The sequence below is a fragment of the Diabrotica undecimpunctata genome, chromosome 8 (assembly GCF_040954645.1).
Source record: "Diabrotica undecimpunctata isolate CICGRU chromosome 8, icDiaUnde3, whole genome shotgun sequence".
Taxonomy (NCBI): domain Eukaryota; kingdom Metazoa; phylum Arthropoda; class Insecta; order Coleoptera; family Chrysomelidae; genus Diabrotica; species Diabrotica undecimpunctata.
In genome coordinates, this window is record NC_092810.1 from 89966256 (window position 1) to 89980714 (window position 14459).

The window sequence follows — 14459 nt, forward strand, 5'->3', positions numbered from 1 at the left end:
ATTGGAACGTTTAGTGCCGATAATGCTGTAAAAAATTACTGTGATATAAAACAGTCTTTTATTAAGCAAATTAATAATATTTCATGTAATATTATTCCCATATTTTATAAATTATCCTGTGTACATATTTACGATAGTAATTATTTTTTTATATTACTGTTATTAGTAATGGTTTTATTAATATTTAAATAGTATTAAATTTTAAAGTGTAAACAGTTGTATATTGCAATTTCTCTACGTTTTAGACCGAACAAAAACAGGTCAATGAGTACCTATGACCCCTAAACCCGCCGTTGAAATAAACCAAATCATCGTAAACATTGTCACACACTCATGAATACAAACAATACCTACTAACCTATAAGAAAATCAAACTTTGCGAGCGCAGGCATCAAGCCGAAAACAAAATAATTTTTTTAGTTTTCTCCCTTTTTCAGACATTTTCGTAACGATTCTGCTAAGCTTTTCCGTTTGGTAGGCGCACGCGCCATTTCCTCGACGTGAAAATATAGATTTTCCAAACGCGAAGATGTGACAGCCAGTCAGTGTCATGTACGAGACGTGCTGCAACCCTTCAATGAGGTGAGTCACCTTATTTTATCTGTTAATTTTAAGAAAAATCCGTTATGCATTTGGTTTGTGGTTTTCGTTATCACTTCTCTACAATTTCCATCCCAGTGTTAGTCTAACAGTTAAAACAAATTGTGATCACAGTTGTATGTATTGATGATATTTCTCATTATAGTCTTCGGTTTGTTTTTCGAAGCAGTGTTACATATTTGTAAATAAAAAAATAGATCAGGTATGAAAGATATAATTATTTTAGTCCGACTTCATTCGTATATAATATTATAAAATTTACTACCTAATGTTAATAAAATTTATATATTTTCTAATGTTAATAAACAACTTAGAACTTAGAATTATTTAATACTGAATTTGACTAAATGTTTCATTTGTTTATTAATAAGAAAAAAGGCCAATTTAAGTTTAGTTGAAAATTAAAAAAAAAACATTCAATATAAATATTTGAAGCGTCCGTATAGTGCAACAATTTTTTCTAAAATGTACAGTACGGATTGTGTACTAAAACATAAGTTTACGATAAAATATTTTATAAATATATTCAAATAATATACAATTAGGGGCATAAAAAATGACCTTGTTAACATCTTTTTCGTCTATGGCCCAATTTTGATAATCTGAAAAAGTATTTAAAAGCAATGTATATTATATAAGGAAAGAACCAAGCTTGTAGTTTTAAGTGACATCCAAAAGCTGTACTTCACTATAAAGTAGGTAAGCTCAAAATTTTTTAATGTTAAAGTGGCGTTTTTTTTTAAACTGCCTTTATTTATTAATTATTACAGAACAATATTTCAAGAAAAACAATTAAAGTTACTTACTTACCACATCCCAATCGCCATTTCTTCTTGGCATATATATCTTCTTCAGTGAGGTCTCTTTTTCCATTACTATTTTTATTTGTTCGTTCCGCTGTAATTTTTTTTTAGTCGTCTTTTCCTCCTTCTATTTGGTTTCCATTTCCAAGTTCTCAACGGTATTTTTGTCTCGTCTATCCTTCGCATATGCCCATACCAGAGTAATTTTCGTTTTTCATTCTCATCATTTAGTGTCTCCTTCCAGTGGCGGATCTAGATATTTCCTTAGGAGGGCAACTTACAACTTGAGAGAGGAGCTTCCAACTTGGGAAGGGGGAACTTCCAATAAAACATCAACCAAAAGACATAAAAAAGGTAAACCCACATTACACAAAAGTCATAAATAATTGGTTTTCTTTAATTTTGAACCTTCTTGGGGGGATTTCCCTATTTTCGTTCCTCCGTGTATCCGCCTCTGTCTTTGCATTCATTAGTTCTCTAATTCGTTCATTTCTAATTATCTCTATTAGTGTTAATCCGCAGCTTCTTTTCCAAAACATAATTTCCATTGCATTTATTCGGCTTTCCATTCTTTTACTTGTACCCACATACAGTGAGCAGCTTCCACTATTGTCTTAGTGTTTAATTAAAATAAAAATTAGTTTAATTATTTTTCTACTGGACGTTTAAATTTATTAAGTGACTTTAAATTACTAAGCGTACAAAAACTGAACAATAAAAGAAAGGACATAAGAGTTGGCAAAATAATGAAATATTATTAGAGACGAACCTCCAATAAAGACCACTCCGAGATTGCATCAATTGGTCGGTATAGAAAATTTAATAGTCAGAGGTCAAGAACAATTTTGAAAACACTATTTTATTTCATATTTTATGCCAACTTAGGAGGCAGCTTAGTTTTAAGCTGGAATATTTAAAAATTCTTTTATTTTCCATTTCCTTTCGTTTTTTTTTGTTTTTTTTTTATATTTTTAGTTTTTACTTATTTATAATCACTATCACTATTGCAGAAATAGTACTTACTCTGGTTTGAGTAGAATTTTTTTAATTAAAGTGCTTCTTCTTATAATGAACCTCTTTTTCTTCGTGTGGTATTTAAACGGTGTTCTGTCATTTCAGGATATATGCACTAGTTGGATATATGCAAATTATCTTTTCTGGTTGTTTTTACACATCAATGTAGCTATTTGGAAAGGCAGCTTTAATAATTTTCTCACACCAGTCCTGATTCTAGATCATCCTACAGATCATTGTCATGTGTACCAGTGCGCGCGTTATAAAGATACCATATTGAAGTAGGTACGCAATAATACAAGAAATATTGGAAAATATTGTGTAGCTTGTTAATCAGTACGCAGCTTTCGTTGCACCAATAACATGCTGAAGTACGTAGAGGAAAGAATACAAATATGGGCTACCCATTTTGTATTTATTTATAAAAAAAGAATAAAAATTCTATTTCAATTCCAAAGGTACGTAAGAATACCTATATTTAGTTACTTATAACCTGCCCAAAATCCAAATTGATTAAAAAATATATAACTGTTTTAAATGTACATCATATTCATAATAATGAAAAATTACTTTTGCGTTTTCTTTTTGTTTACTAGGGGAAGAACTATTTGCAAAAGTCAGACACATATTTTTCTTTTTCGGCCCCAGCGCACTCGTTATGTGCCCACAAATAGCACATGAAGCGCTTAACCTATATTTCACCAACATTACCCTCTGAAAAAAGTGCCTCGCAAAACATACACGTTACGTCAGCTGCGTCTTGTGGAGGCTGTGTAAAAGGAAACTCATTGTAATCGCTCTCATCATCTGCAGGCATGTATTCCTCCTCATCCTCGCTACTAGAACTCGATTACTTTTTTGGTTCTTTGTGACTTTGGTAAAATGCTTACGTTTTCCTTTTTTTATTTCTTTCCCTTTTCTTTTTTCTTTGCCTTTTCCTACTTCGTTTTGCTCCCCTTTGTCTTTATTGAGAGATTGGATCAATTCATTTTTGTAAGGTGAAGAGGTTATCACTGAACAGTTACTTGGCTTACGCCCACGGTTGGATATTTTTTCTTCAATAATGGCACAGGAGAAAGATCACAAAGAACACTATAAGAGAAAAACAATACAATATAGAACTACTCCAAGAACAATCAATAAGAGAACTATACCAACAACGTCTAGACCAAAAATTAATAGAATTTAGATACGGCAACATCGAAGAAATATACGAGCATATAAAGGCGAGTATAAAGCAAGCAGCATTCGAAGCCCTTGGGGAAAAAGAACATATAACAAATAAACAGCACTATAATGAAATAAATGAACCAACAAAAAGAATAATTGAAGAAAAAAAGCAACTATACAGAAAATGGCTGACTACAAACAACGATGAAGTTTATAAAGAATATAGAGAAAAAGATAGAGAAGTGAAAAAACAAATAACACAGCAAAAGAACGAAGAATGGGAAAGAATCTGCTTAAATATTGAAACATATATAGGAGGTACAAGAACTTCGGAGTCATGGAAAGTACTGAGAGGATTGAAACAAAACTCAAAAGAAAAAACTAAATTGGGAAATATACAGGACAAAGAATGGAAGGACTACTACAAGGAACTATTAACAGAACAAAGACCACAATTCATTGGAAAAGAAAACAGGCGAAGACGAAGCAGATTCCCACAACAAGAAATAGAAATAACAGATAGGGAAATGAGAACGGCCATAAAAGCAATCAAAAATAAGAAAGCACCGGGACCTGGAGGCATCTCACCTGAGCTTATAAAATACGGATCAAAAAAATTACACCGGATGATACAATGGATATTTCAGAAAGCCATAAATGGAGAACAGCTCCCAAAGGAATGGACGGCGGCATATATGACATCTATATTTAAGAAAGGAGATAGAAAACGATGCGAAAACTACAGAGGAATAAGCGTAATATCATCAATACGAAGATTATATGGGAAGATACTGCGAGAAAAGATAGAGCAAGCGATAAAAGGCAAAATCGGGGAGGATCAGGCAGGCTTCACGGCAGGAAGATCATGCATAGACCACATATACACACTGGAACAACTGTTGGAAAAGAAAAAAGCAAAAAATATAGATATACACTTGGCATTTGTGGATCTGAGAAAGGCGTATGACTCTGTACCAAGGTCAGAACTATGGGAGGCAATGTACAAATTAGAAATACAGACGGAACTCATAGAAGCTACAAAAGCTCTGTATAAAGAAAATAAAGTGTCCATTAAAATGGGAACAAGAATCATAGGAGACTTCACCACAACAAAAGGGCTCCTGCAGGGTTGTTCCACATCTCCAACCCTATTCAAAATATACTTAGAGAAAGCCTTGACTACATGGAAAAGAAAATGCGAAGGCATGGGAGTACCGGTACGGAACGAATACCTATATACGTTAAGTTTTGCAGACGATCAAGTAGTGATTGCACAAGACCAACACGACCTCAGCTACATGATGAAGAAACTACAAGAAGAATATACCAAGGCTGGCCTAGATATTAACCTCGCGAAAACAGAGTACCTATCTACAAGTGAAGAAGACATAGAAGATCTACAGATTGATGACAACGTAACAATCAAAGGAAAGGATAAATTCAAATACCTGGGGTTCATAATCACGAAAAGGCAACAACAGAGGAAGAAATTACACAAAGATTAGGACAAACAAGAACAGCAATCCGACAAGTTAACTCAGTATGGTGGGATAGACACCTAAATATGAAGACAAAAACGCAGATTTATAAAACATTAGTGCGAAGTATTATGACATATGGGGCCGAAAATTGGATCATAAACAAGAAAAACAGCAGTAAGATAATAGCAACAGAGATGGAATGCCTGCGAAGATGCTGCAGAGTAACAAGAATGGATAGGAGAAGTAATGACGAAATAAAGCAAAGAACATCAATAGAAACAGACATACTAACATATATAGAACAAAAAAGACTAAAGTGGTATGGACATGTAAGAAGAGCTAGCGACAGCAGATGGATAAAAAGAATAACCGAATGGAGCCCCATAGGAAGGAGGAAAAGAGGACGACCCCGAAAATCCTGGAGGAACGAAGTAGACGACGCCATGAGTAAGAGAGGACTAAACGATGGAGAATGGAACAACAGAGAGAGATGGAAACGGTTGAGCGAGGGAAGGCAGTGAATACTGTAGAATCCCTAAATATATATATATAGAAAGATCATATGATGTTAGCAGAGATGTTCTTAAAGACCAAGATTTGATGTGGAAGGGATTGATAGAGTGGGCTTATTCTCAAATAATTTTCTGTTTACACCAAGCTCTGCACAAAGTATTCTGGAAGGCGTGGCAGACTTTCTGTAAAAGATTGTTGTGGGAATAGCGACAAGCTGTGAACTAATTGAAGAAATAGCATCAAACTGTGTACTAGTTTTAGGAATAGTTTCAAGCTGTTTATAGGCCGAGATGGAAGAGTGGGAGAATTCGATGATACTTTATTGTGGCTAGAACGACAATTTGGTGTGCTCTCAGAATTGATAGAATTATCGTCAGAATTTGTAGGTTCATTTGAATTGATATCAGCAGTTGAAACGATGATCACGTTATCATCTTTATCATTTTCTGCTTCAATTTCAGCTGGCATGAAATCGACATATGTAAATATGTTTTTATTAAAGGGATAAATTCCTGTAGGTTTGAATCCATTAACCGCAATCTCTCCAGTTTGTCATTTCAAATAAGCTCTCCCAACGAGCTCTGACACATCAAAGGCACTTAGTGGACGATTATTGTGGCGCAATCAGATCCTGATCTCTTCGCTGTAGTAAGCCTTAAGAATACCCATGTAAAATTTGTCCAATGGCTGGAGTTTGTGGGTACAATGGGGAGGTCAGACAATTATAGTGACATGATTATCTCTAGCTAAATCTATATTACGTGTTACTTCTATATTACGTGTATGGCTGTAATGACCATCCATAATAAGCAGGACTTATGATTTTTGTGTGGGTTTCACTGTGTCAATTAAATGTTGAAATTATCTTGTGAAAATATTGCTTTGTATCCATCCACTGGGATGTAGTGCCATAATGGAACCTGGAGGAGATTCTTTCATCAGTTGCTGGTTAATATTTTTACGTGGGAATATCATCATTGGTGGGATGAATTGGCCAGCAGAGCTCATCGATATCACGACGATTATCAGAGAGCCCCTTTAAGCAGAAGTTAATGATGCAATTTGTCGTTTCCTTTTTCGGCCTACTACCTGTGCAATCTTGTTTTGTACAACCATAAGACCTGTCTCGTCCACATTGAAGATACATTCAGGTGGGTAAAACCGTTTGTTATATTCTTTTTCCAGAACATTGAAGAAGGATGCGACATTTTCTTTGTTCCCGCCTCTTGCTCGTAAATATGATGTTCGCGTTGGTCGTCATACTGATAGCTCTTTATGGCGTTGCAGGAAAAGCCTCAGTCAGACTCTGCCTGCCATATTACCTCCAAATGGATGTTTGATATTGTTTCTGGAAGCTAAGACGTATGCTATCCTCCTAAGATCTTTTTTGGTTAATCCATGAAATTTAGCTTCCATTTCTAAAATATAACGAACTAACTCGTCCTCAAGATCATTCCCTAAGACAACTTTATGCCCTAACTTTATTTGAGCAGCTTCAATTAGTTTTAGTTTTTAAGTTTTCTTGCAGAACGTTGCAACGTAGAACGTGGGACATTACAAATTTTTGCAGCTTTCAGCGTACTTATTTCGTGCTACCGGACAGCTATAATTACACGTTCTATATCGCTCTCATCCCATTTTTTCTCTTTTTATCTTCTTTCAGCTGTTGTTTCGACATCCTGAAACAATTGGAGTATGTTTTACATTGTTCTAAATACGGGCCACTAGTCCATAATCAAAACAGAGGCACACCCCATATTGTAAACACACTTGCTTTGCAAAACAAAAGAGGTTATGTCTAAAAGTAGTCAATTTGAAAAAAAACTCATTAGTATATATCAAAATGATTATAGAGCTTCAACGTGACACAGACGTTTTTTTTTTTTTTTAATTAGTGTTTATTTTCAAATACTGGAATTTATTAACTTACCCGAAAAAGTTTTGGCATTCACACCAACCGACAAACAATTATTATAAATTGGGAAATATCTACCACTGTGGCGCCATTGCTACGGTGATAGTTTAATTTCGCCAAATACCGTTTGCAATAGTCAACATGTAGAGATCTGCAACGAATAGCTGTGAAACCTACCTAGCCCATATTACAAGACCAGACCATATTTGCAGCATTTCCTCTAATAATGCATAGATCTGGCAAATTTTTTTCCTAAATGAGCATTAATATACATCAAATATTGTTAAGTTATAATTTATAAGAAATTTATTTTTTGGTCTAGTAATATAAAGAAAAAATAAACTTTTATTTATTAAAAATAAACATATATGTATTTCCATAATGTTGAAAAATTGGCAAAAATTGGCACGTATTCGTTATAATAAAATTTAAACTTTAAAATATAAAATAACCATTTGTTAGATAAGACGTAACTAATTAACTTTAAAATATTGACAGTGGCAGAATTTAAATTCGTTATTGGTTTCACCGTGTAATCATTAAGTAACGAGTTAATAGACTTTGTGTCAGTAGGACGTGGCTACTGGAACTGGCATTTGGATTTGTCATGTCGCCCTGCTTGGCTATCTGTAAAACAAACTAGGTATGTAATGTAATAGTCAACCACTGAAGCTGGTGCCATTTGAGGTATGTCAACGATCGCAAAAGGTTAAAGAAACATTTTCTTAATATTTTCTATTTAATTGAATTTACAGTGGTCTTGTCTTACTGAGAAATTTCATTGTCTCAAAATTTGAGTCCAAGAATAAAGCCACATAACGTAAGTCCTGGGGTTATAATAGCTTTTCAATTCATTTCTTGTTGGTATTTTTAATACTTTAACCAAATTTCAATTTTCAGGTTTTGCTTGGCAATACTCGTTAAGCTGTTCATGCCATAAAACGTACATATTAGTTTAAGGTTTAATAAATCTAAAAAATCCATTAAATATTTCAGTGTGACAAGGTTTGAACATTCTAGTCTGATAGTCTATCTCTTTGAATTAGTATATTTTGTTACATTCTGTTTTATAAAGATTTTGAGAGTTTTGTGCTTAACTCAGAATGTTTAAAAAATCCCGACGAGTTGTTTTGATTTTTAATTACTACTATTAGTTCTGGAAGTATAATATCACTTTCTAAAATGTCGTGCATAACTTTTAAATTTAAATTGTGACAGGCACATGACAGTCTCGTGAAAGATGGAACGTTGAAGTTACATTTGAGACATTGTCTGTAACAATTATATTTCTACCATTTGAGAGTTTATCTTCAACTTCATTTCCAGAATACTCTTTAAATATGTCAGTAGTAGATTTCTGTGTGTTAATACCAATTTTTTTTCTTATTTATATTTATTTCTTAAGATTCCAATCCGCTCATTTTTTTGGATTGTCATCAAAAAAGTCTTAAAGAAACTTCAGATTTTCTAAGAAGGGATTGTAACTTACATTTTATTCTGTCGTATTCTTCTGGCAAAACCGCCCTTGCTAAATTTGTACTAGAAGCTAATTTGTTTTCCACATCATGTTTACTAAAATCTGTAGCGAAATCGATTCAATCTTGGTCTAATTTGTCGCCTGATACCCGGAGATGAGCGGTCATTAAACCCCCACACACACGTCCCGACTAAACCACCCAACTGTCGTGACAAACAACGTTGGGCACGGCGGTTGGTGTGTATGTGTGTAAGCTTGTGGACAGTCAAAAAAAAACGGTAGGGCCGATCGATGTGGTTGTGCAACCAGGTTGTGATATCAACAGCCTACTTCCACCCTCCCCTTAAACCTGTCGAGTCTTGATGAGTGTAGCGTTGTTGGTCAACCTCCTACTCCGACCTCCGACCCCAATACGAATCAGTTAAGTTCTGGTAGCCGTTAGTAGTGTTCAGTCCACAGAAATGTTTTATATACCAACGGAGGAAAAAATCATAATTGAAGATTAACTGAAAAGCTACAAAACTTCCCGCTGTTTATGAGATGTTCAGTGTGATGCCTATTCAAACCGAGATCGGAGGAATGAAGCATACAATTCTCTTCTGAAAATCTTCAAAACAGTTTACTCAGATGCAACATTGGCAATTTTGAAAAAGAAACTAGTACTGTAACTGTAGTACTGGTCAAAACGTGTGTAGCAACGGGGATGGTCGCGAAGTTCAGTCTTGTCGGATAGCATGGTCTGGACGTGTGTAGAGCTCACCACAACAAGGATGTAGGCTATTTTAGCTTCCACTCGATAGCTCAACTCACAGAATTGTCGACAACGACTGAGCATGAAAAGGCTCCCTACTAGGACAAGGTTTCGCCATTTTTATATTAGTAGTTGGTTATTGGGTGTTTTATTTTCTAATTAACAAACTAAAGTTGTTTATTATTTAAATTTCATAACTCTCAAAAGAGTATAGTGATTTTATGTCTTGATCGCTCGGATCGTGAATTTCCATCCTTTTCTGTCTTTAGCTGATAAGAAAGCTTCGTATACACCATAGTCAATAATTTCTCTGGCTTGATTAACCCAGCGTGTGGAAAACTGCGGTCATTTGTAACCTAGAATTGACTTATTTTTGTTGCCAGTCTCGTGTGGATTTTTAGTTGCTTTATAATTGAAATGAATGTTGGTGCAATGCTCTGTGTATGGTATATGAGATTCGCTTTATATATGTCGGTTCAATATAAAGAATTTTTTCAGTGCCAAGTCATTGTATATCTATTCACTTTAGTTAAATAATACTAGTCTATCGCCTTTAATTATGCAAGGTTATCTACTCAAATATACTCTCCCAATAATATGTTAAATCTAATAATACTTACAAAAATTATTAATATCCTTTGTTTTTATACCATCTAATATTTTTCTGGATAAAATATTCTGGATAATGACTGCATACTAAAGAGCATAGTAAACAGTGGTAAATTAAGTTTCATGGGCATGTCTTTTAGCCTAAGTCTGATGAAGAACTGTTGATCAGGAGAACATTTTCGTCGGAATTCCTGGTGATCCGAAACTGAACACTCAACGTTTATCAGACATTACTGAGTTAATCAATCATTCCTTATTTCTGCTGCTTAAAAAAGAAAATTATATGTTGTACCACAACGTTTTGACTTATAAAAAATTTTACAATTTACAACTACCTTAGAGATTCTTCTGTTCGAGTAAAATTTTATCAGATAAATTTGTCATAAAAGACGAGATAGAACATAGAAAACTAGGGTTGGAAACTTAATTAACAAATATTTGATAACAAATTATACGATATTTCTGAAGCTATTTTCTTGTGGAATTTTAATATTATTTATTATCCTTAATGGGAATCCGACGTTTCGATTTCCACTTGGCAAATCGTTTTCACAATACAATTTATACTTGATTAAATGTGTATTATCAGAACGATTTCCGAAGTGATAATCGAAACGTCAAAATAAACATATACTTAAACTAAAATTGTGGTTAACTCCTATTAACTATAATGAATTAAAGAATTCCTAATTATGAAATTAGTTTGTGTTCTGCTTCAGCGCAAAAAAATTGGAATAAGTTATAAGTTCTCTATGTTTGGTTGTTTATAAAACAATAACAAGCAAATTGAATGGATATTAAAAAACTCGACCTTTAAATGATCAGACATAGAAATTGTCTTATAACATGACAGTATAAATAATAATAAATGTAAAATGTCAATTGATGTTTTTAAAAAGAAAACACAACACTAGGACTAACAAGTTTAGACTAATAAACTGTAAGTACATGTTTTGATTTGAAAAATTTTACAAAAATTATCAATACGTATTTCTTATAATTCACAAAACAAACTAAAAATGTAATCGAAAAAAGTATGACCTTTTATCTGTAATACACCTTCGTGTCGTTATAACTGCCTACATTCGTCAGTGTAAACTTATTATTAATCTCTGGATAGTTGCTGCGATACAATTTTTGCCTTTTAAGAGGACAGTTACTAGAATTTTCAAGTATAATAGATCAGTACCGGTCTGAGCCTGAGTCTGATCTGTGAGACTCAGATTAGGACAGACTGGGCGGGGAAGTTTTCATCTGCCATACTAAACGTCTCGTTTGCTAATAGTGAACTTTATGTGGGTATATAGTATAATAAGATTTATTTCAATAATGTACATCAAAATAAGTAGCAGCTATGTTGTTAACTGTAGTTTTGTTGATTAAACATGATACACACAGACTCAAATATATACACAAGCATACAAACACAGAAACACAAAATACACGTACACATTGGTACATCTACACCATACGACACTGTACTGGGACTAGTGCGCATCCCAATCTCACGGTTTATTACCATCGTGCCCAGTAGATGCATCGTACAGGAGAAAAGTTTTGCCTAAGCCATGTACCGGAGAACTAGTGAACTCATGAGAAATTTTAGTCCCCTGACAATACTGAAATTTATAATAATAATAATATGGAACCATGGAATATATACTATGGAACAAAAACAACAACGGTTCCAAGCCGTGAGATCTTGCACGGATGTAAATTTCATATTAAGGCAAGTTAAAAAAAACTTAATATTTAATATGTTCATGGACGAAATCTTAGACCAAATAAATGAAAATTAAGAAAAAGAAAAAAGAAAATCAGAAAATCCGGGTAGCACCTCCGCACACCGAGCAAAAAGTGAATCGAGGAGTTTAAAATCACAACGCGCTCCAAAAATGGCATTTTCTCGGCTTCCTGTCATTAGATTGTAATCTTGTTTTTAATCTACCTGTGAAGCCAAGAATTGCAAATATGATATTTTCGAACAAACACCTATTTTAATTGCAAAACGGGAAATTTTATGTGACTCAAATTTTCTTTCTATGCAGTTTTTGCGTGATGAAGTGATATATATATATATATATATATATATATATATATATATATATATATATATATGCATATATATATATATATATATATATATATATATATATATATATATATATATATATATCTGTATATATATATATATATATGCAAATATTAGTAGCTTTCAGCGAAAGCTTGCTATTGCTCTGTTAAAATGAAAGTCATATATTAGGGCACTGGAGCACAAATTAGTCAAACTGTTCACGTCTGAATTGGAATCAATAGAACGATATAACTTTTATTTCGGTTATTCATACTTCAAACTACAACATATTGATGGTTGCTACTGTTATTATTAATATAATTTTAACATATTCAATTTTTAAATATTGCTGGCTACTGTCATATTCAGACAAATACCTCAAGTTACATTGATTGCTTTGTTCCGACTTCCGTCCTAACATGTCATTATTGTCATTTTAATCAGTTGATATCAACAAGTCCTCGTAGACACTTTTTCTCAGGACTAGCAACCTCCAGTCTAGTCTTACGTTGCCATGTTATCTATCTTGTTGTAACTTAAACATCCTAGTATATAAAATGAAATAATGTAACTCAAATTTAATTTAACAACAATTAAAGGGTTTTTACCCATGTATTTACTGGCTCAAAACATATACATCCAGTAAGTATTAACCACATTTTTGCATTATTCTTGGTCAAAAGTTTAAATTTCATGCTTGCTTTAATTAAAGTGGTTATACTTTTAGGATAGCACTGATGATGGAATATTAATTCGGAAAACATTGTGTGATGTAGCCCGATTGGGTGTTTTAATATATACCTTTTATAAAAGAATTTTTAAATAAATTTTTTGTGATACATGGTATACAGCCAGCTACAGGAATTAAGTTTCCTTGTGGATTAGAATGACTGACTCATCATATGGTTAGCTTTGTGCTGCGAATACTGTGCTTTCTAATCCCGAGAGGTGTTAAACCATCCTACCTGGAGATGCATGGTATAGTATGGCCTAATCGATACCTCAGAAAGCTGGCGTACTCTGAGGGATAAACTTATTATTATTTTTAGGATTATTCTTTGTTTGGGTGCATAGTTATGCTTGACGGCATTTCATCTCGACTTATGGGAATAAAATGGACTCTAGATAAAAAAAGTGATCCTGAAGAGGACTCAAGAAGGAGTGCATCTTCTGAATTCATAAATAAAAATGTAATAAAAACGAACAGAGAGGCGCCCACAAAAAAACTGGCACAACATGATCTTGAATGTTTTCCGTAATAATCTTTGGTCCGCCGTAAACATAATGACAGTGAAAAGACATACTACTGTCTTTTTTCGTCTTTTATGTGTAGATTTCCGGTATCTTGTACACTTGTTGTTCTGTCTGGTCTTGGTTTTATGTGCCTTTATCTTAGTCTTAAATTTGTTTTGATTGATTTCAACTTCAGTCTATATATTTCCACCTAGCATCTTTTTTTGGTTCGTGTCGTTTTGGATTCTCCTTAGGAGCGTTTAACACCGTCAGAAGTATTAAATAAATTTATTTTAAATTTATTTATAAATTCTTTTATTTTCCTTTTCTTCATTTTTTATGTAAATGATGGATACATAACTTGTTTGTTTTTTATGTTATTAATTATGTTCTTACTTATTTCCTTACAATGTTCAAATTTAAGTAATTCTATACTGTCTTTTCCTTTTGTTTATTTTTTTGTTTACAATTTATAATGTTCACATTTAAATAAGTAACTCTATGTCTCTTTCTTTTCTTCAATATTTTTATGTAAATGATGGATACATAAGATGTTTGTTTTTGGTGTTATTAATTATGTTCCTACTTGTTTCCTTACAATATTCACATTTAAATAAGTAATTCTATACTGTCTTTAATCTTTTAAGCTTTTTGTATATACATACATCTATATTGAACGCGATTCTCTAAGCTCTTACAGGTATTTAGACGGTAGTTCTTTGGTACAAACATTTATGTACATTACAATGGAAAATTAAATCGGCATTCTGCATACAAAGCAGTAGGAGCAACCAAGCGAACGAAAAACTACGAGTTTTC

General features: G+C 33.2%; 1 protein-coding gene across 3 annotated transcripts in view; it reads left to right on the forward strand.

The window, feature by feature from the left end:
* Window positions 1–434: 434 nt before the first annotated feature.
* The window catches only part of LOC140447766 (glycoprotein 3-alpha-L-fucosyltransferase A-like), a 155552-nt gene continuing 141527 nt past the window's right edge, over window positions 435–14459 (forward strand). Inside the window, exon 1 of one of the 3 annotated variants that reach the window (XM_072540617.1) lies at window positions 435–582. Coding sequence is in view for 1 of the 3 variants with exons in the window: in XM_072540615.1 (XP_072396716.1) it covers window positions 11219–11273 (55 nt within the window). In the remaining 2 variants the exon portion in view is untranslated. Of the gene's footprint in view, window positions 583–662; window positions 803–11208; window positions 11274–14459 lie in introns of those variants that run through there. The other 2 variants (XM_072540618.1, XM_072540615.1) reach the window with 2 other exon arrangements.